This window comes from Hippopotamus amphibius, chromosome 7 (genome assembly GCF_030028045.1).
Source record: "Hippopotamus amphibius kiboko isolate mHipAmp2 chromosome 7, mHipAmp2.hap2, whole genome shotgun sequence".
NCBI lineage: Eukaryota > Metazoa > Chordata > Mammalia > Artiodactyla > Hippopotamidae > Hippopotamus > Hippopotamus amphibius.
The window spans coordinates 76826879-76850044 of NC_080192.1; the positions used below are offsets into that span (position 1 = coordinate 76826879).

A 23166-nucleotide genomic window follows, 5' to 3' on the forward strand; every position below is an offset into this window, starting at 1 on the left:
CCCCAGCACGATGTGCTACGTGACTGGAATTCCAGTTTGGAGGATGAGATCTGTCCAGGATCTTAGAGATCAGACTCTTCAACCTCATTTTATGGGGAACTAGAGTGTGACTAGCCCCAGGTTACATGCTAATGGCTGAGCTTTGCTAGAGGTAGGTGTTTTACAACAACTGCTCACCTCTCACTGATTCTGTAGCTCCTGAGTCTCCGGAAATCACCAGCAAAATCTGGTGAAAATTTATCTTCTTAGTAAAACAAATGAGCAACACTTCTATTCATTTGATAGGAGTATAGCATCTTATTCATTTGATAGATTGTAAATAACAAATACAGTATAAACAAACAGTAAAAAAGGAAATTTAGGTTTGTCTGGTTTTTTTTTAATCACAGAAAGATTTTCTAATTGACACTGGGCAGCACCTGATTTTTGCCCGAGTTATGAACAAAAACATGTCCATATAGCAGTTTGGTACCTGAAACATACACCCTCTTCTGAAAACTGCTGGAACAGCTCTTCCATGGCTCTGTTAGTGAAATGATATGACATTCAGGTGAAAGAATGAAGGGAATGTTTCTATAGCAAATGGTAACACTAAAAATAGTGTTTGGAGTGCAAGTAGGATGAGGAATAATTCCTTCATTGTTTCCATGGAAAAGTGGGGAAGTGGGAATGATGTATGGCCTTATGAGGCCTTAGGTAGATCTGGAGACTTCCTTCAAAGAAATGGAAGGGCCTCTGCTGACATGATAACTCTCTAAACAGCTGTTCACCATTTCACTTTTCATCTCTACGATCTCTTCCCATTCTAAATATCTGTGAGTCTGATTTATTTCATGTATATAGGAAAATTTTTATTGACTGTATTTTTATATCTAGTTGTCTATTGTTTGACCCATGTTCATTCTATACAAAACGGCATAAGGGGTGCTGATGCCATGCGAATCTGTGATATAGGTGAAGCTTGTTTTTTGTGCACTTGAGTCTTCTTCCAGCTCACAGACCTGTCCTGCAGGTGCCCCAGGCATTCTGCAGACAAGGCCCGATTTTACTCCACCCCCTTCCAAGGTACCCTTTCTATAAACCTCAGCTAATAATAAAACAACATGCTTGTGAACTAATCCCTTCAAGGTTGTCAAGACAAGTATTGCTTACTGTTTGCCTGCCTCTGTCACCATTTCACAGGGGTATGTGTAATTCTACAAAAATTCTCAATGAAATACTAGCAAAATTAATCCAGCAACATATCAAAAGGATTACATAACATGACTAAGTGGGATTTACCCAGAAATGCAAGGTTGGTTGAACTTACAAAAATCAGTCAATGCAATAAACCATATTAATGGAATAAAGGACAAATACCACGTGAGCATCTCAATAGACAAAGAGCATTTAACAAAACCCAACATTTTTTCATGATAAAAACACTTAACAAATGAGGACTGGAAGGGAACTTTCTCAACTGGATAAAGGGATAAACCTAAAGCTAACAACATACTAATACATGATTAAAGGCTAAATGCTTTCCCTTACAATCAGGAACAAATATACCTACTCTCACCACTTCTATTCAACATTGTACTAGAGCTGCTAGCCAGGGCAACTGGCAAATAAAAGAAAGAAAAGACATTCAGGTTTAAAAGGAAGAGTAAAACAAACTCTGCAGATGACATGATCCTGTAGATAGAAAATCCTAAGGAATTTACTAAAAATTATTGTAACATAAAAAAAATTCAGGCAAGGTTGAACAACACAAGATCAATATACAAAAATCAATTGTATCTCTATACACTAGCAATGAACAATCTGAAATGACATTAAGAAAACAATCCATTTGCAATAGCATCAAAAGTAATAAACTACATTGAAATAAATTTAGCAAAAAAAGCATAAAACTTGTACACTGAAAGCTGAAAAACATCACTGGAAGAAATTAAAGACCTAAGTGAATGGAGAGAGAGTTCATGATCATGGATCAGAAGACAATATTATTAATATGGTAATACTCCCCCAATTGAGTTACAAATGTAATCCAATGCCTATCATAAACCCAGCTTTCTTTTTTCAGTTGATCCTAAAATTTATATGCAGATACAAGGAACCCAGAGTAGCCAAAATGATCTTGAAAAAGAGGAACAAAGATGGAGGACTCATGCGTCTCAGTTTTAAAAGTTACTGCAAAGCTACAGAAATCAAGACAGTGTGGTACTGGCAATGGATAGACATAGATATTAAGGGACTAGAACTGATAGTACAGAAAAAATTGCTCATACTTATGGTTAATTTATTTTTGACAACAATGCTGAGATGATTCAGTGGAAAAGAACAGTCTTTTCAACAAATGTTGCTAAACAACTGGATATTCATATGCCAAAGAATGGATTTAGATCCTTTTCTTACATCACACACAAAAATCAACTCATATGAATCATAGACATAATGTAAGATGAAAATTATCAAACTTTTAGCAGAAAACACAGGGGTAAATCTTTGTGACCTTGATTTCGGCATTGATTTCTTACATATGACACCTGAAGGCAAAGCGATAAAAGAGAAATTGGAATTCATCAAAATTATAAACTTTCATGTTTCAAAGTACACCATCAAGAAAGTAAAAAGTGATAAATGTTACACTTTTAAGTAACTTTTACTTAAAAGTAAAATATGTAAAAATCATTTAAAAATATATTTTATTCTTTGTACCATATTTTACAGAAACCACTGTAGCAGATATGTCTTAATAGAACTGTATGAATACATATAAAGTATGCTCCTTTAGTTCCTGGACACAAAAAATTAAATAAATATTGCATAAAAGGATTTTCTGGAAGTGTTGGCAGCTAAGCAGCTGGACCACTGAATTTTGTTTCCAAAACTCTCTTTTCATATAAGAATTTCATAACATACCATAGACATCACCAGAACCTCTGTTCAGTAAACTGACATTAGAATCCCAATAAATAAATGTAAAGAAAAAGAAGATAGAAAGGCAACCAAAATATTTGCAAATTATATATTTGATAAAGCACTTGCATGCAGAATATATAAAGAACTCTTTCAACTCAATAATTTAAAAAAAACAACCCACTAACAGTGGGCAAAAGATTTAAACAGTCATTTCTCCAAAGATATATGAATGGCTAATAAATAGATTAAAAGATGCACAACATCATTATTCATTAGGGAAATCCAAATTAAAGCCACTAGACACACACAAAAATGAGTGTAATAAAAAAAAAATCCCTAAATGTTTGGTAATTAAGAATATAAGTAAAATAATCTGTGGGTCAAAGTGGAATCACAATGGAAATTAGAAAATATTTTTAACCAGTCATTAATGAAAATATGACATATCAAAACTTGTGAGATGCACCTAAATACTTTGCCTTAGTGGAAAAGTACTACTTGTTTAAGACACATCTGTTAGAAAAGAAGAAAGACTGAAAACCTGATTTAGGCATCTATCCTCAAGAATGTAGGCAAAATAGCAGCAAATTATACCCAAAATGGAAAACAGAAAGAAAGAGAAGAAATTAGTGAAATAGAAAACAAAAGGCAGAGATCTACAAAGCCAGAAATTGGAAAGAATAATAAAATTGATATTTTCCTGGTGAGACTTTAAAAAAAAATGAGAGAAAGAAGGCAAAAATAGTCAACATCAGGAATGAAAAAGGGGATATGTAGATCCTGTTACATAAAGGAGGTAATTGCAGGATTTTATAAACAATATTATATCTAAAACTTTGTTTAAATTAAATGGACAAATTCCTAAAAGAAAGAATTCAAATAACTAAAACTGACCTAAGAAGAAAGATATCTGAATAGTCCTATTACTATTAAAGAAGATGAATTTGTAATTGAAAACCTTCCCACAATGGAAAATACAGGCCCAGATGGTTTCACCAATGTAATTCTACTAAACATTTAAGGAAGGAATCATTTCAGTCTTATACTGCTCTTCCAGAAAATACAAAGTTCCTAATTTATTCTTTGAGGCTGGCTTAATCTTAATACCAAAACCTGATACGGCCATTATAAGAATGAAATTTTACACAACTCAATTTCATTCAACTTTATTTTATCAAATAAAATGTTAGCAAATCAAATCTAGCTGTATATAAAAAGGTTCCATGTGAAAACCAAGCTGAATTTATTCCAGGAGTACAAGTTTAAATTAACATCTGAAAATCAATCAACATAAAGGAGAAAGTCATATGATAATCAGAATAGATGCAGGGAAACATTTGATAGCATTCAATATCCACTGAAGGATTAAACCTCTCAAATTAGGAACTGCAGCTAACTTTGCTAATCTGATAAACAGTATCTTTGGAGGAAAAAAAAAAGGACACTAACCCATAGCAGGTATCATACTTAACAGTGAAATGCTGAAAACTTCTCCTTTGTGATTATAAAGAAGACAAAAATATCCATTATCATCACTTCTCTTCAGCTTCATATAGGTGGTCTTAGCCAGTGAACTAGATCAAGAAAAAATTAAAAGTATAAGAATTGTGACAGAATAAAAATATTTTTTTCCACAAATGATATGACTGAATATGTAGGAAGTCCTAAAGAATTTACCACTAAATTATTAGAATGAGTAAGTAACTTTTAGCAAGGTTGCTAAATACAGTACAAGGTCAAAATACAAAATTCAAATGAAGTTTATATATCAGCAAGAATTTAAAAATTAAAAATGATACATACTCATGTATAAAAGCATCAAAAAATTCAAATACCTAGTGACAAATATTTTTAAATTAGTGTATCAACACCTTCACACAAAAAACTATGAAATATTACCATGAAAAATTAAATAGAAGAATATATGTTCATGGACTAGAAGCCTCAGTATTAGAAAGATGTCAATTCTTCCCAAATGTATCCATAATTTGATGTAAATAATATGTTAAAAATCATAACAGGTTTTCTATGGAACCTCACTAAATGATTTTTATTTTTTTATTAAAGATATGTATTTGTTTAATTATTTATTTATTTAGGCTGCACAGCTCCTTAATTGCAGCATGTGGACTTCTTAGTTGCGGCATGCATGTGGGATCTAGTTTCCCAACCAGGGATCGAACCCTGGCCCCCTGCATTGCAAGCACGGAGTCTTACCCACTGGACCACCAGGGAAGTCCCCAGTGATTTTTAAATTATATGAAAATGCAACAGAAAAAGAGTCAAGATACTTTTGAAGAAGAAAAATAACATGATAGGATCCACTCTAGTGGATAGCAAGACTTTATTGTAAAGATACAGTAATTAAAACAATGAGGTATTTGTCAGAAAAATAGACCCATGAAATAGGACAGAGAGCCCCCAAACAAAGACACACATATTTGGACACTTAATAGGACAAAGTAGTAATGCAAACCCATGGGGAAGAGACAGTCTTTTCAACACATAATGCTGAGTTAATTGGAAACCTATATGAAATTTAAAAAATCTCAACACTTGCCTCAATTCTACATGAGAATCAATTCCAGATGGACTGTTGTAAAATTAATAAGAAAATGTTTATAAATGAAAATATGAGACACCATTGTAACCTTAAGGTAGGAAAATTTTTCTTAAATTGGACAGAAAAAAATGTATATTCATAGAGAAAATTATTGATAAAATATTGGACATTATTAAAATTAAGAACTTGTTTATTAAAAGACACCATTAAGTGAATGAAAAAGCAAGGACTTAGTGGAAGATTACCTGCAACACATATATGGGCTTGTATCCAGAATATGTGAAGAACTATAAATTAATAAGATAGGAAACCCAACAGAAAAGTAGGTAAAAGGCTTGAATAGGAACACCACAAATACGTATACCATTGGGAAAGAAGCATCTGAAAAGGTGTTCAACCATATGAAGTCACTAGGGAAGTGTAAATCACAGCCACAGTGAGACACCGTTTTATAACCACCACATGATGAGTGTGTAAATTAGTGCAATGATCTTGGAAAACAGTTTGGCATTATTTACTAAGGTGTATTCATACTCTTTAGCCCAGTAATCCCACTTCTAGATGTATCACATGTGCGCCGAGAGACATGCACATAGCTGTTCACAGCGGCATCATCCTTAAGAGCCCAAATCAGGAAACAACCCAGATGTCCACTACCGGAGAATGAATAAATAAATCGTGTCATATTTGTACAATGGAATAATACACAACAATGAAAATGAAAAAATAATTGAAACTGTTACCACATTTAGCAATATGGGTAAATTTCAGATACAAAGTATTGAGTGAAAAAAAAGGAAAAAATAATGATACATACACTAGGATTCCGTTTATAAAAAGTCTCCAAATAGGCAAAACTGAACTATGTGTCTTAGAAATCAGGACCCTGGTTATTTGGTGAGACAGGGAGGGTGTCTGGGATGGGGGTACTTGGGACACTGCTGAATGCTGGATATGTCCTGGATCTTGACCCAGCCAGACAGTGGTTTTACAGGTATTTGTGAAATTTGTTGCACTTTTCTATGTGGTTATAATACTTTACAACCAAAAATGCACCCTAGGAAGTATTGCTAAGATTTTATTTTTACTTCTTATTAGATTTTTCTAAATTGAGTTATTTGTAGTGAGGTGGAAGAACCTAGAGTGTAGTAAGTCAGAAAGAGAAAAACAAATACCGTATGCTAACGCATATATATGGAATCTAAAAAACTGGTATTGATGAACCTAGTGGCAGGGCAGGAATCAAGACACAGATGTAGAGAATGGACCTGAGGACACAGGGAGGAAAGGGGAGGCTGGGGCAAAGTGAGAGAGTAGCACTGACATATATACACTACCAAATGTAAAATGGATGGCTAGTGGGAAGCTGCTGCATAGCACAGGGAGATCAACTCGATGCTTTGTGATGACCTAGAGGGGTGGGATAGGGAGGGTGGGGGGGAGCCTTAAGAGGGAAGGGATATGGGGATATATGTATACATAGAGGTGAGTCACTTTGTTGTACAGCAGAAATTAACATAACACTGTAAAGCAATTATACTCCAATAAAGATGTGAAAAATAATAATAATGAAACAGAAAATTAGGATCAAATACTTCTTCCCTCATCCCTATAGGTGACATTTTCTAGCCTTTCTCAGTGTATCTGGCATATCAGATATCATGTTTATGATCCTATAAGATCATGGTCACAAAGACAGTTTGCCAGAAAAGGAAAAAGTCCTACTTCTCATTGTAGAACTCAGAGATGTCTGCTTTATTTTACTCCAGAGAGCTCTGAAACAATGAACAGAGCACAAAGAGAGTAGCACAGAGAAGCACCCAGAGGGACACCAGTCTACCCTGCCTGGTTCTGATGATCTGTGGAAACTCCTCAAATAGATGATTCCTATTCATTCTTTCTCATCAGAATTAACCTGTGTAAATCTTCCATTCACTACTATGAAGGGAGATACTGTTCTATTGCTTCATGTATGAATTAACCATTTGTGCCAGTGAAGGTGTTTATTTCAAAACCTTTGAAGGCTAACCTACTGCCAGATGGGAGCTTGGTGAAACCTGAAGTCATTTATCTTTGATCTACTTGCAGAAAACCCCTGTTTGAACAATTCAAACTTCACAAGTGACTGACATTTGTAGGTAAGCAGAGGGATTTGAAAGATGCTACAATGGGGCTGTAATAATCAAATGTAGATTAGCTATAGCAGTAGCCATGATTCACTCAAAGCACAGAATTGGAAGAAAAAAATCTTTTTTTCTTTCATCTAGAGCAAGTGTAAAATTCTGATCATAAACACAGTTTAGAACTTTTTAACACGTGGAAAATTTTTTTGCAATAGGAAACTGAAAGTCCTGGGTTTATGTGGACACACAACACACAAACTTATGTGAGTTTATACATAAACTCATAACTTTCAATTACTTACTATAAAAAGTTTTCACTAGTCTGTATAGTTATTAAGGGGTGATCTTTTTTTAAAGGCATTCCAAATAGTTTTTTTCTAATAGAGGCAATCAAATCCTTGTATCAATGCATACAAAGCCCAGGATTAACTGTTCCCTTCCAAACAGAAGTCCTGAAAATAGTCAAAGGGACTTGTTTCATCCTGCATTAACTTGATTATTGAGTGTTACAACTCTGGGCTGCTAAGGAAGAGTCTTTGAATCATCCCTGCCTGTGACCATTTTTTTCAGATCTGCCTTTAACTCGTTTCTGCAAAGACCCACTGTCCACTTTTTTCTGAGGAAATTATTATTATAAATAACTACACAGACATATTAAAGCTATGTTTTGTTTAGCTAGAAATTTTTAGAAAGTGGAGAGAAGTGGGCCATGTTTCAAAAATGTAAATGGAGTTGAAGAGACTCCCTCCGCTGAGCAGAGTCTTTACCAGCTATTTGGCAGAGGTGAGGGAAACACATCAAGGCTGCCTGCACTGGAGCGCAATTCCAGTGAGTTCCTGGAGTTACAGGGAAGTACTGAGGCAAACCTTTTGCCCTGATGAATGTAAAAATAGGTTTCACTCATTTGTTCTTTCAGCAAGTATTTATTGAACATCTAGTATATCAAAGTCACTGGTAATTGAATCTGAATTGGTGAAAAATGTTGCAACAGTACAATGAGAGAAAAATAGCAAGAACTAAATGGAAGTAAATACCAAATTAAGGTTACACTTAAATACAAATAAAACACTTTCCTCTGAAAACAAGATGAGCATGAGGCATATTCTCCATCACTCTCATTAGTAGTAAGCCAAACCATAGGTCTGTTTGTCTATAGGCTGTTATCCTGAAGTACAGACATGCACAGATGGAGCTAATTAACTGCCCCTGAGCTAGGCTTACTTCCAATTGCCTTGACTATGATGGAAACATCATTAAAGAAACTGGTCCTTTAATAGCAATCCCTGAGATTCCATAGCCTGTTAAGAAAACTGAGGAAGCAGAAGAGATTTCTATCATATCAACGAGTCTGAAGTCTGAAGTCTTCTATTTCAGAATATTGCAAAATGGCCTCTCTATTATATCAGAAGCTATAGCCTAGCCTAAGAGATGATGCAAATGCATTAATAATAACTGTCATGTCTGTTTCCTACTGAGATAAAACTGGTTTAAGTCTACCTGGAAAAACACATATAAAGAGGTAGCAAGCTGAAGATAGTGTTTTTCCTTAAATATAAAATGGGACACCATATTTGCCTTAATAGATAACAGCTCATGTTACCATATATATAATTAACATTACCTCCAAAAGCAAAATAAACATAAGATGATAATTTTTCTTTTCCTGAGGGACAAAATGGGATATTTCTTTTTTTTTTTTTTGAGAACTTTTATGGAGATACAATTGACATACAATAAACTGCATATATTTAAAGTGTACAATTTGATTTTTTTTCTTATTAGTAATGTATATACGGCAATCCCAATCTCCCAGTTCATCCCACCCCAACCCCCCCACCCGCTGCTTTCCCCACTTGGTGTCCATATGTTTGTTCTCTACATCTGTATCTCTATTTCTGCCTTGCAAACCAGTCAAAATGGGATATTTCTATATTTTATCTTTTCTTGTTTGTTGAGCCTTTATGAAATTTGGTCGTCATTTTACCAAATGTGTAAGTGCAAGATGCAAAATTTCCTGAAAGTATAGCAAGAAGAAATTTAAAACACGGAAAGCTTTTGCACAGCAAAGGAAACCATTAACAAAATGAGAAGACAACCTACCAAATGGGAGAAAATATTTGGAAGTCATATCTCTGATAAGGGGTTAGTATGCAAAGTCCATCAAGAACTCATACAACTCAAGGGCAAAAACAAAAAAATCCAATTAAAAAATGGGCAGAAGATCTGAACAGACATTGTTTCCAGAGAAGACATACAAATGGTCAACTAGTACATGAAAAGATGCTTAACGTCACTAATCATCAGGGAAATGCAAATCAAACCCACAATGAGATATCACCTCACACCTGTTAGAATGGCTGTTATCAAAGAGACAAGAGATAACAAGTGTTGGTGACAACGTGGAGAAAAGGGAAGGAATGTGCACTGTTGGTGGGAATGTAAATTGGTGCAGCCATCATGGAAAACATATGGAATTTCCTCAAAAAATTAAGACTAGAAGTACCATATGATCCAGCAATTCTACTTCTGGGCATTTATCCAAAGAAAATGAAATGAACATGAACTCCCATGTTCATTTCAGCAATATTTACAGTAGTTAAGATATGGAAACAACCTAAGTGTCCATTGATGGATGAATGGATAAAGATGTTGTGGTATGTATATACAATGGAATATTATTTAGCCATAAAAAAGAAGGAAATCTTGCTATTTGCAACAGCATGGATAGGTCTTAAATGCATTATGCTAAGTGAAATCAGTCAGAGAAAGACAAATACTGTATGATCTCACTAAAACAAAACAAAAACAAAAGAATGAGCTCATAGATACAGAGAACAGATTGGTGGTTGCCAGAGGCAGGGGGCTGGGAGGAAGTGGGCAAAATAAATGAAGGTGGTCAAAGAGTACAAACTTTTAGTTTTAAAATAAATAAGTCATGGGGATGTAATCTACAGCACAGTGACTATAGTTAAAAATACTGTATTGCATATTTGAAAATTGCTAAGAGAGTAAATCTCAAAAGTTCTCATCATAAGAAAAGAAAATTTGTTAATTATGTATGGTGATGGATGTTAACTAGATTTATTGTGTTAATCATTTCACAATGTAGAGAAATATCGAATCAGTATACTGTACACCTGAAACTAATGTAACTTTATATCAATTATACCTAAATTTTTTTAAAAAGGAAAGTAGGGACTTCCCTGGTGGTGCAGTGGTTAAGAATCCACCTGCCAATGCAGGGGACACAGGTTCAATCCCTGGTCTGGGAAGATCCCACATGCCTCAGAGCAACTAAGCCTGTGTGCCACAGCTACTGAAGCCCATGTGCCTAGAGCCCGTGCTCTGCAAAAAGAGAAGCCACTTCAATGAGAAGCCCATGCACCTCAACAAAGAGTAGCCCCTGCCTACCACAACTAAAGAAAGCCCGCATGCAGCAAAGAAGACCCAACCCAGCCCCCCCCCCAAAAAAAGGAAGCAGGTTTTCCCCCCAACATTAAATTATAAACTTGTAGAAAGAGAAGGGGCTCAAAAAGGACACCAAGAGTGTGTCTCCCAGCTGAAAAGCTGATCTTTCTCATAAGGAGAGCTTCCCTGTGCATCAGGGGCCTCTAGAATTTCTCTCCTTGGCTTCACTGGCCCCTTGTTTGACTTTCCCTACCACATCTCTACCCACCTGAACTGAAAGTAATAAAGGTGAGCTTTCCAACCACAGTCCAAAGAAAGGAACTCCTATTATCCATAAATCTGGATTCTTTTCTTTTTGTGTCCATCAAGTGCATGTACTTTTCAAAGACCTAATTCTTTTCACTTCTCATCAATAGCCAAAACTCACCATCATTTCATTCCTCTATTTTCAATAGTAGATGTAGCAAAATATCCTCTTTTTAAAAAAGGGGAAATAAAAGAAAAATCTACTTTGAAATACCCTGAAAGTTTATCATTAAAAATATTGGTAGGGACTTCCTAGGTGGCGCAGTGGTTAAGAATCCACCTGCCAGTGCAGGGGACACGGATTCTATCCCTGCTTCAGGAAGATCCCACCTGCCATGGAGCAGCTAAGCCCATGCGCCACAACTATTGAGCCTGCGTTCTAGAGCCCAAGAGCCACAACTGTTGAGCCCATGTGCCGCAACTACTGAAGCCTGTGTGCCACAACTACTGAAGCCCGTCCACCTGGAGCCCGTGCTCCACAAGAGAAGCCACCACAATGAGAAGCCTGCACACCACAACAAAAAGTAGCCCCCGCTCGCCACAACTAGAGAAAGCTCGTGTGCAGCAACAAAAACCCAACGTAGACAATAAATAAATAAAAAAAATTGGTAGAACTCCCATAAGATCCAGTGATTCTATTTCTGGGAATATATCCAAATGAAAACATTAACTCGAAAAGATCTGCACCATGTCCATAGCACCATTATTTACAATAGTCAAGACATGTAAACAACCTACGTATTCATTAATGGATGAATGGTAAAGAAGTATGGTATGTATATACAATGGAATATCATTCAACCATAAAAAATGAGCAAATTCTACCATTTTCGACAACATGGATGGACCTTGAAGGAATTGTGCTAAGTGAAATAACTCAGACAAGAGAAAGACAAATATTGAACTATCTCACTTATATGTAGAGTATAAAAAACACCAAAACAAAAACCAAAAAACCCCAACCCCCTCCCAACAAATTTATAGAAAAATAGATCGGATTTGTGGTTACCAGAGGTGAGGTTTGGGGGAGGGGGAATTGAAGAAGGGCAATCAAAAAGTATAAACTTCTAGTTATAAGATAAACACTAAGGATGTAACGTACAACGTGATGACTATAGTTAACACTCCTACATGATATACAGGAAAATTGTTAAGAGAGCACATCTCAAAAATTCTCATCAACAGAGAGAGATTTTTTTCTTTTTATTGTACCTATCTGAGATGAGGGATGTTAACCTATTTTGGTAATCATTTCACAATATACATAAATCAAACCATCATGCTGTATATCTTAAACTTATACAATGATGTATGTCAATTATTTCTCTATAAAACTGGAAAAAAACTTTGGAATAAATTTATCAAAAGGGGTGCACTGGGGACTTCCCTGGTGGTGCAGTGGTTAAGAATCCGCCTGCCAATGCATGGGACACAGGTTCAATCCCTGGTCCAGGAAGATCCCACATGCTGCGGAGCAACTAAGCTCATTCACCCAAGCCTGCACTCTAGAGCTCCCGAGCCACAACTACTGAAGCCCACATGCCTAGAGCCCGTGCTCCACAACAATAGAAGCTACCGCAATGAGAAGCCCGTGCACCGCAACAAAGAATAGGCCCCACTCACCACAACTAGAGAAAGCCCATGCACAGCAATGAAGACCCAGCCCTGCCAAAAAAAAAAAAGAAATGCACTGAAAACTGTAAAACATTGTCGAAAGAAATTAAAAAAGACCTAAGTAAATGGAAAAGTATCCACAGCACATATTCATGGATCAGAAGATTCAATATTGTTAAGATGGCCATACTCCCCAAAGTGCTCTATACATTCAATGCACTTCCATCCAAACCAGGTACCCTGTTTGGCAGATGTTGAGAAACTGATCCTAAAATTCATCTGGAACTAAAAGCAATTTAAAGTAACTAAAGCTATCTTGCAAAGAAGAACTAAGCTGTAGGACTCACACGACCTGGTTTCAAAACTGACTACAAAGTTACAGTAATTGAGAGGGTGGTACTGGCATAAAGAGCAACATATAAGTCAATAGAACAGAATTGAAGATCCAAAAAGAAATCTTCACATTTATGGTTAATTTATTTTTATCAGGATGAGAAGGGAATTTGATGGGGGAAGGAATGGTCTTTATAACAAATGTTGCCCAAACAACTAGATACCCACAAGCAAAAGAATGAATCCAAACCCCTTCCTCACACTGTACATAAAAGTAACTCAAACTGAATCACAGAACTAAACTTGAGCTAAAGCTATAAAACTCATAGAGTAAAACATAGGAATCAATATTCATGACCTTGAATTAGGCAATGTTTTCTTAGATACAACAGCAAAGAGTATATCTAACAAAAAGAAACAATATATAAATTGGACTTGATCAATTAAAAACTAGTACCACAAGTGATACCATCAAGAGAGTGAAAAGACAGCCTACAGAATGGGAGAAATATTTACAAACCATACATCTGATAAGGGTCTAATATCTAGAATAAAGAAAACTTACAATAATAAAAAGATAACATAGTTAATAAATGGGCAGTGGATCTGAATAGACACTTCTCCAAAGGAGACAGACAAATGGCAAATAAACACATGAAAAGATATTCAGTATTAGTAGACATTAGGGAAATGTAAGTCAAAACAATACCACTTCACAACCACTAGGATGGCTATTTAAAAAAAAAAAAAAAAAAAAAAAAAAGGCTGACAATAACAAGCGTTGGTGAGGATGTGAAGAAACTGAAACCCTCAGACGTTGTTGATGGGAATGTAAAATAGTGCAGCTGCTCGGAAAACAGATTGGTAATTCCTAAATTACTACATGACCTAGAAAGTTCTCTCCTTGGTACCTACCCATGAGGTTAGAAAATACATATCCACACAAAGACTTGTACATGAATGTTCACTGTATTATCATAACAGCCAAAAGGTGGAAACAATCCAAGTTTCATCAATACATGAATGGACAAATAAGATACATTTTATTCATGCAATGGAACATAATTTGGCAATAAAATTAAAGAAGCACCAATACCTGCTATAACACAGAAAGCCTTTGAAAACATGCTATGTGAAAGGAGCGAGTCATAAAAGATTGCATGTTGTATGGTACCTTTTCTGTGAAATGTCCAGCACAGGCAAATCATAGAAGCAGAAAGATGATTAGTGGTTGCCTAGGGCAGGGGGTTGAGTGTGTGTGAGATAATGGGGGATGGGTGATTGCTAATGGGAGCGGTGTTTCTTTTTGGGTAACAAAAATGTTCTAAAATTAGATTGTGACAATGGTGACACAACTCTGTGAATATACTGAAAACCATCGAATTATATATTTTAAATAGGTGAATTGTATGGCATGTGAAATTTATCTCAATAAAGCTATTAAAAGGAAGGCTAAAGGGAGGGAAGGAGGAAGGGAGGAAGGGAGGGAGGATGGAGAACTGGAGCTTTGACTCAAAGGAAATATTTTAAGGGAAAGGAACAAAACGTGTATATTCTCAGCACCAGAGAACACCACAGACAAATTGATCCTGATGTGTACAAATAAAGGAAAGGATATTAAGTAAATGAAGATAATTAAATAGAGTGTATTAAGGTATAAAGGGTGTGCATTCCACTTTATGTCTCTAGCGCATTAGAACAATGTAGGTTGTTTTGGAAAATGAGTTTAGGCATACTGATTAATCTTACCTTGTTCAAAATCTAGAGATCTGATACTACACCTGTGAATCACCCTAGCATTTATTAAGCACCCACTTACATTTTCAGCTTGGTTAGAGGTGAAAAAACTTAAAAACTGGATCCCAATATTATATTTGATGAAATAAAGCAAAAACACATGAAGTGGGAACCTAGCTAAATACACTTTAACCCATTCAATATATATTTAAAGACTACCTGTGATGTACAAAGGACTGTTTTGAGTAGGAGAAGGCTGGGGATAAAGATAAAAATGGGTGAAACTATGTTCCCTTCCTCAAAATATTCAAAGTCTATTTTAAGATGAAAACATGTACACAAATAGGTGTAATACAAGGTATTATGTGATACAGGCCTTAAAAAGGTAAAAATTTTAAGGGGAGGTCAGAAAAGGGCAAACTAATTTAGGGCTGATGGGATTAGGGAAGACTTCAAAAGCCTTCTACCTATTGATCTGTTTCTCACCTTCTCTCTTAAAACAAAAGAAAACAAAAACTTCATATTTATGCATTTTGTTTTAATTTTAATTTCTATCAAAATTATAAAAGATTCAAATAGCTCCACAAAGTTATTAAGACAAGAGTCTCCAGCCAGCCTCATTTCCACCCCTGCATTTTTACCTCCCAGAGGCCACCAGTTTTACCTCTTTTAGCTGGCTGTTTTGGTATACTTTTCTCTAAATAACATACTGTATTTGTATCACTATTTCTTGACTTTCCAGTTTTAGGCATTAGTTATTGACTTACCATTACAAAAGAAGATAATTTAGCTTTATTTCTTTCCAAGGCCTTTATGACACATTGCTTCTTTCCCATTCCTTCATCCTCTCATTAATTTTGTAATTTTGTTTAGATTTATATTTGGTGTTTACATTATTATGACTGTGCAGTACTATTTACAGTTGAGCCATCTGGTAAATCATGATTAATCTTTCCCTTCCTAAACTGCTTTTCGTTTTCCCTATTTTGTCTTTCATTTGTTTGATCTCCTATCCCATACCTGCTGAGGACTAACAGATATCTTTCTCCAGCCAAGTTTTCTCTCTTGATACTGAAACCTACAGATTTCTTTAATAATTCAACAAATCATAAATGCATCAACTGACCATCTACTGTACGTCTGGCATTGTACTGAGACTAAACACTTTAGATTGTATTATCTCAGTTTAAACCACATGATTCTATTTTGAGTTAGGTACTACTATAAACACATCTTTTACAGATCAGGAAAATAAAGTTTAGAAAGTGCTAACTTGCCCAAGTACACAGCTATGTAGAGACATGATGTAAAGTCAAGCGGGGGGGACTCAGGAACCTATGATCGTAACCACCTACACTTTATACTCTTTCAGTAAATATGTATCAACTGGAAGCCACGATGAGTCTGGCATGGTCTGTACCATGATAAATAAGTCAGACTATTCTTGCCTTCACCGAGCTCACAGTCTAGCAGGCATGACACGCAAACAAGATGATACAATAAGAATGCAATGGAGCACATGGGATAAGTGATACTAATAATGAATAGAATACATAGAAATTAGACAAGAAATATTTCTTGAAAGAAAATTTCTTTCACTTTTAGAAATAAATATTGAGCACATATCAGTGCCAGGCACTGCGCTAGGTGCTGAGGACACAATGTTAAGAAAAACAAGAATTTTCCAGGCTGGGAGGGCAATGGGAGAGAGAAAAAGGAGTGATCCAGGCAGAAGAAACAGCACGTGCAAAAGCCAAGAGATAAAGGAACATAAACTGTTTAAGGTACTGAAAGCAATTTGGAATAACTATAATACATAATTGTAAGGTGGGGAGTGAGATATGAAGTTGATGAGATAAAAAACAAATCAGAGAGGTGTGCAAAGGCGATGTTAAAGAGCTTGGACTTTAATGATACATTTAATGATAAATGATAAATACCCAACAGCACACGTGTGTGGAGAGAGAAGTGAGCATATTTATGTTTTAAAACTCTTTCTTTGATTACAGTGTGGAAAATGGATTCGATGGAAGTATGACTGAAAGCATACCTGTTTTTTGTTGTTGAGTTGTAAAAATTCTTTATATGTTCTGGACATGACCTTATCAGATATATGGTTTGCAAATATTTTCTCAAATTACTTGGGTTGCCTTTCACTTTTTTGATACTGTCCTTTGATATACAAGGTTTTTAGTTCTGATGAAGTCAAATTTATCTATTTTTGTTGTCATTTAAGTCATATTTAAGAAACCCTGTGACGTAGAGGTCATGAAGGTTTGCTTCTATGTTTTCTTCAAAGAGTTCTATAACTTTACCACTTAAGTGTAAGTATATGATCCATTTTGAGTTGATTTTTGCATGTGGTATGTGGCAGGATCCAGCTTCATCCTTTGCATGTGGTCATCCAGTTGTCCCAGCACCACTTGCTGAAGAGACTCTTCTTTCCCCATTGAATGGTCTTGGCACCCCTGTCGAAAATCAATTGACCATAGATGTATGGGTTTATTTCTGGACTCTCAATTCTAGTCTACTGATCCTTATGTCTATCTGTATGCCAGGACTACACTATTTTGATTATTGAAGCTTTGCAGTAATTTTTGAAATTGGGAAATGTGAATCCTCTAACTTTGTTCTTCTGTTTCAAGGTTGCTTGGGCTATTCTGGGTCCCTTGCATATTCCATATTAATTTTAGGACTGACTTTTCCATTTCTGAAAAAATAAATAAATAAATAAACTTTGGGGTTTTGATAAGGGTTGTATTCAACCAGAAGGTGGCTTGGGGAAATATTTCTTCTTAAGAATATTAAGCCTTCCAGTCCATGAATGTGGGATGTCTTTCCACTTATTTAGGTCTTTAATTTCTTTCAGCAATATGGTGTAGTAGGAAGTGACATTTAAGTTGAGTGACTGTGTGGAGTGAGAGGGAAGGGAGTGACCTGGGGTGGCATCTGGGCTTGGGGTTCAGGTGTCTGACATGGTGGCTGGTAGGGTACTCCATGGTGGGAAACCAGGGCACGGACTGCAAGGAGGAAATTGAGTTTAGACGTGCCAGACTCAGTGCCCATGAGATAGTTAACTCAGAGGGTTGACAACCCTCTTTTAAAACACCCTTACTACAGCAAGGGTGAAGGGATATTTTGTATTAAACATGACATTTCAAAACTGAGAGCTCTTTTTCAGGGGATTTCTTTGTTATCAAAGAAAGAATATGTTTGGTATAGTTTTCGTATTGTGTATTTTGTCGCATTTTTTTGTATTGTGTCTTTACCATATCAATAGGCTATTATACATTTACCTCGAACAATTAGAATCTCATTTAAAACAATAAATGTTCTTAAATATTACCATAAGAAATAATCTTTTCTTTGTATTTTAACATAGAATACAGTTAAGGTTACCTTTGGGTACTGTTGGCCCCTTTATACTTACCACATAATTTTCCTTTTAAGTATTTTGTAATTAACAGCACAAGTACAGTACACTTTTAATCAAGTATGGAAATATTTTCTTACAAACTTCCTTCCTATTTCTGTCACGCCCTCTCCCTCATACTGCCCTCTCCACTTATAGCATGTGTTAGTGCACACGACAGGTAATACTCAGCTCCTTATCAGCTCTTCTAGGAGGTGGAGAGACTAAAATGAATGTTGTGATGCTTTGCTACCTAGCAAAGGTTAATTTTGCAAATTTCCTGGTATATTATTTAATACTAGCAAGAACAACTTTTTGGATATTAGTCTGTAACATGTTTATAAAAGGACGTTTTATTTTTAATTATTCAATTTTTAAAACCAATCTGTAAAGGGGAAGAGTTAGTCTTGCAGTTAAAACCAATCTGTAATGACTGTTCTGAAGTAGATGAGTAAACCTCAAGGTTTTTAAAAATCAAAGTAAAGTAAATATATAGCATGAATTTATGGTGAAAAACATTAGAGTGCTAACGAATAAACAAGACCTAAGTCAGGGCACTATCCTACATCACTTAGTCATAATGAATAGTAACTATATAAAATGAGAAACTGTCTGCATCATATGAATACTATTAATGACAGGACTTTTTTTTATTAAAATGGCAAGAGTACAAATAACTTATACCAGTAAAATACAGTAGTGTTCAGACTGTAATATAAACATTAAATCAAAGTCTATGGACAGAATAAGTAAGAGATTTAGGAGGTTTTAGGGGAAATAAGGAAACATGACTGAATTTGTTACTCTACATTATAGACAGCTGCCACAGGCAAAAAATAAATAAATAAAATGGCAATTAAGTTGATTGCAGTATTTTAATATTTTAAAGAAAAACGTATTAAAAATACAGATTAAAAAAATCTTACATTCTTGACAGATATAGCATCACCTACCTTTCTAAAAATAGTAGGGGTAAACAATCATAGAAAATGTATGTTAATTAGTGGTACAACACTACAGATTTAAAAACCCTGACACACTCCTACTATCTACTGCTTTGAAGTCAGATTATGGCCTGGAATTAATGTCAGGTTGGTTCCAAAATGGAATATTGGGTCCCAGGCCGGTATTGGTAAACTGTGCCTATCTTGGCACAACTTGTCCAGCCGTGAAAGCATAAATCACAAAGAAAAAAATCAGTTTTGTAAAAACACTTTTCCCTCTTTTTATAAGCTTCTTTATTTACTGCGGACAGTTAACATAACAGTGTTCAGCAGTGAAGTGAGCAGATGTTACACTCACTATTACTGTATGGATAGAAAGAGCCATATGCATTTTTGTTTTTATAAGTCATCTTAGATCACTGCGATATGGCACATGAAAACAGAGATTCAGAGGCACGACGTTAATAAATTCATTTAACATTGTCAAGCATTCAAAAGATAAATGCAATCATATAGCAAAAAAAAAAATCAGTTTGAAACTTTGACCTCTCCCAAGGATGTGAAGAGTCTTTTCACGTGTCAGAAATCTCTATAGCAAAGATTCCTATAAGAGAGAAAAAAAATATGTAGATTAATATTTTTTAACTCAATGATTTCATGATGTATAAAAAATGTATTCTAATATTACTTTGGCAAGACAGGATTTTTCCCTCAGCTTCTGTGAAAGAAAACAGATACAATGTATTTTTTCACTCAGTTTTCACAAGCTGTGATACATCCATATCATGGAACAATATGGATTCAACAATAAAAAGGAATGAACTATTGACACATATAACAACTTGGATGGATCTCATGGTATTGTGCTAAGAGAGAAAAGCTGATCTCAAAAAGCTACATCCTGTGTGTGAGTCCATTTATACAACATTCTCAAAAGGACAGAATTACAGAGCTGGAGGAGAAATTAGTGTTTGCTCAGGGGTAGGGAGGAGGACGGAAGAATGTGACTATAAAAGGATATCATGAAGCAATGAGCTCCTTGGGGCTGATGGTACAGTTCAGAATATTGACTGTGGTGTTATCATATGTCCGGTGTGTAAAATAACTGCACGCACACACATACACAAAGGCATGTAAAAACTAGTGAAAACTGAATAAGGCCTAACGACTAGTTAATTATACCAATGTCAATTTTCTGATTTGTAAGATACTGCCATTGAGAAAGCTGGGGGAAGGATATGTGGGAATATCTGTACTATTTTTGCAACTACCTGTGAGACTGTAATCATTTCAGAATAAAAGTAAAACAAAGCAAAACAAAACTGTGTTACAGTCACACAGTGGAATATTACTCAGCAGTTAAAAGGAATATCCAATAATATCTGCTACATACAACAACACGGATAAATCTCAAATATGTAGTGCTGAGTGAAAGTCAGCCACTACAGACTCTGTACCACATTATTCCATTCACATGACAACCCGAAAAGGCAACACTATAGGAACATGAAACAGATCAGTGGTTGGGGGAAAGTAAATTAAGTACATTGACTGTTGTCTGGATAATAGGTGGCAGTCAAAGGATACCATTTAAAAGTAACAGCAAAAACTTAAAATTTAAAAAAAGGGTACTTTAAGGGTACTATTAAAAGTATTAATAGAAAGGAAACCATTATAATAAAACACAAAACTTCCTGAATATCAAAAGAAATGTTCATAAGCAAAGAATAACCAAATAGAGAAAGAGAGTAAATATCACATAGTAAACACAGTTATCATAACATAAGATAATATGACAGAATTGAGGGCAAATTTAACAGTTACATCAATAACATAAAGGAGCTTAACTCACCTATTTAAAAAAGAATTTCAAATTGATTCATAAAGCAAAACTCAAATCCATATTATATACAAGTGAGATACTTAAATTGCAGTGATTCAAAAAAGTTAAAAATAAAGAGATGGACAAAGATTTACCAGGCAAGTGGAGACAATAAGGAAACAGAGGTTATAACTCTAATACCAGACAAAGTAGGCATCAAGTCCTTCTTCCTTCCAAAAAAATTAAATGCATCAGAAAATAACACTTCATAAAAGCAACATTCACAATAAAGATATGACGGTGCAGAATATCTATGCAACAAATAAAACAGCAAACCACCTATATAAAACAAAATTTATAGGAGATATAAGAAGAAATAAAAACACACTACTATTAAATAGGAGATTTTAAAACACCATTCTTAGTAAAACAAGTAAACAAAAATTAAACGACATTATAAAAGAACTAAATAAAAAAGGCAAATCTTTTAGATATAATACACTATACTCTGAAAGAACATATCTTCCCAAGTGCACGTGAACTATTCACAAAAATTGATCATGCAGTAAAGTACAAGGAAAACATCAGTAGTCTCCATAAAATAGAAATATTATAGACAATAGTCTCTAAACACAATGCAATAACACTAGGAATTAAAAATGAAACCAAAACAAACAAACAAAAAAGCCCTTCTCATTGAAAATTAAAAGATTTTCTCTCAAATAGCTTTTGGATAAAAGTGAAAATATAAACAGAAATTACAGAATTTCTGAAAAATAATGATCACAGAAACGCTACATATCAGAATCTATAGGATACATTTAAAGCAGTGATCACAGAAAAATTCATTGCCCTGAAAATCTACAATAAAAATAGAAGAATGGTAATAAATGAATTAAATTTAAATTTCTAACTCAAAAATCTAGGGGAAAAAAACCCAACAAAGTAAATGAAAAGATAGCACAAGGAAGGAAATAATATAAATAAAAACAGAAATTAATAAGATAAAGAAAAATAGATTAAATCAATAAATCAAAATGCTAGTTCTTTGAAGCAGTGAACAAAATAAACAAACCATAGGCTAAGGTAATCAAGAAACAAAAGGGAGAAGCATGCATGTACAAATAAGAAATGACAACAGGATATAACCATTGATACAGAGGAAATTTTAACATTTATAAGATATTGTGTTTGTTACTTCTGTGCAAATAAATTTGAAAACCTAGATAACTGAAAACCTGGATAATTTTTAAACAAATAGATAGAAAGTTTAAAAAGATCAATTTCCAAAGAAGCAATGGAAAAAGTTATTAAGAAAGTACATCCCACAATAAAAAAGAACTAAGGCTGCATGGTTTCACAGGTAAATTCACTCAAATCCTTACAGATCAAATAATCCCCAACTATAGAGATTGTTTCAAAGCATAGTAAACAAAAAATTTTCAAATTCTTTTTTTGAAGCAAATATAACATTGATATCTAAACTTGATAAAAATAGCACAAATGGAAAATTACAGACTGATATCACTTATGAATATTGATACAAAGATCTAAATTAAATGAAACAGTAGTGAACACCAAGAAAATAATACACTATGACCAAGTAGGGGCTATGCCAGAAATTCAAAGATGGTTCAATAGTTGAAAATCTATTAATATAATTCACATATTAATAGTTCTAAAGAGAAAAACCCTATCTTCATATATGATTAAAAAGGCCCTTGACAAAAACACCCTTTCCTATTAAAAAGTCTTGAAAAAACAGGAATGAGTAGTATTTCCTTAATATCATAAAACATGTAAACCTCAATCCTAAAACCAGTATCTTACTTAATGGGCAAAACCCATTGGCATTCCCACTGCAGGTCAGAATTAAAACAAGAATGTCCACTTTTGCCACAATTATTTATCATTATTCTGATGATATCAGCAAACCCAATTAACTAGAGAATATAATTCGATTCCTAAAAATAGGAAAATAAAGACATAAAATTATCTCT

The 23166-nt window shown here is 34.7% G+C and overlaps 1 protein-coding gene across 7 annotated transcripts in view; it reads right to left on the reverse strand.

The window, feature by feature from the left end:
• Window positions 1-19167: 19167 nt before the first annotated feature.
• Window positions 19168-23166, reverse strand: part of TSGA10 (testis specific 10) — a 117316-nt gene continuing 113317 nt past the window's right edge. For all 7 annotated transcript variants that reach the window (XM_057742902.1, XM_057742905.1, XM_057742901.1 and 4 more), the window contains one exon: window positions 19168-19948. In XM_057742902.1, coding sequence (XP_057598885.1) covers window positions 19924-19948 — 25 coding nt within the window. In that variant the 3' untranslated portion in view covers window positions 19168-19923. The remainder of the gene's footprint in view (window positions 19949-23166) is intronic.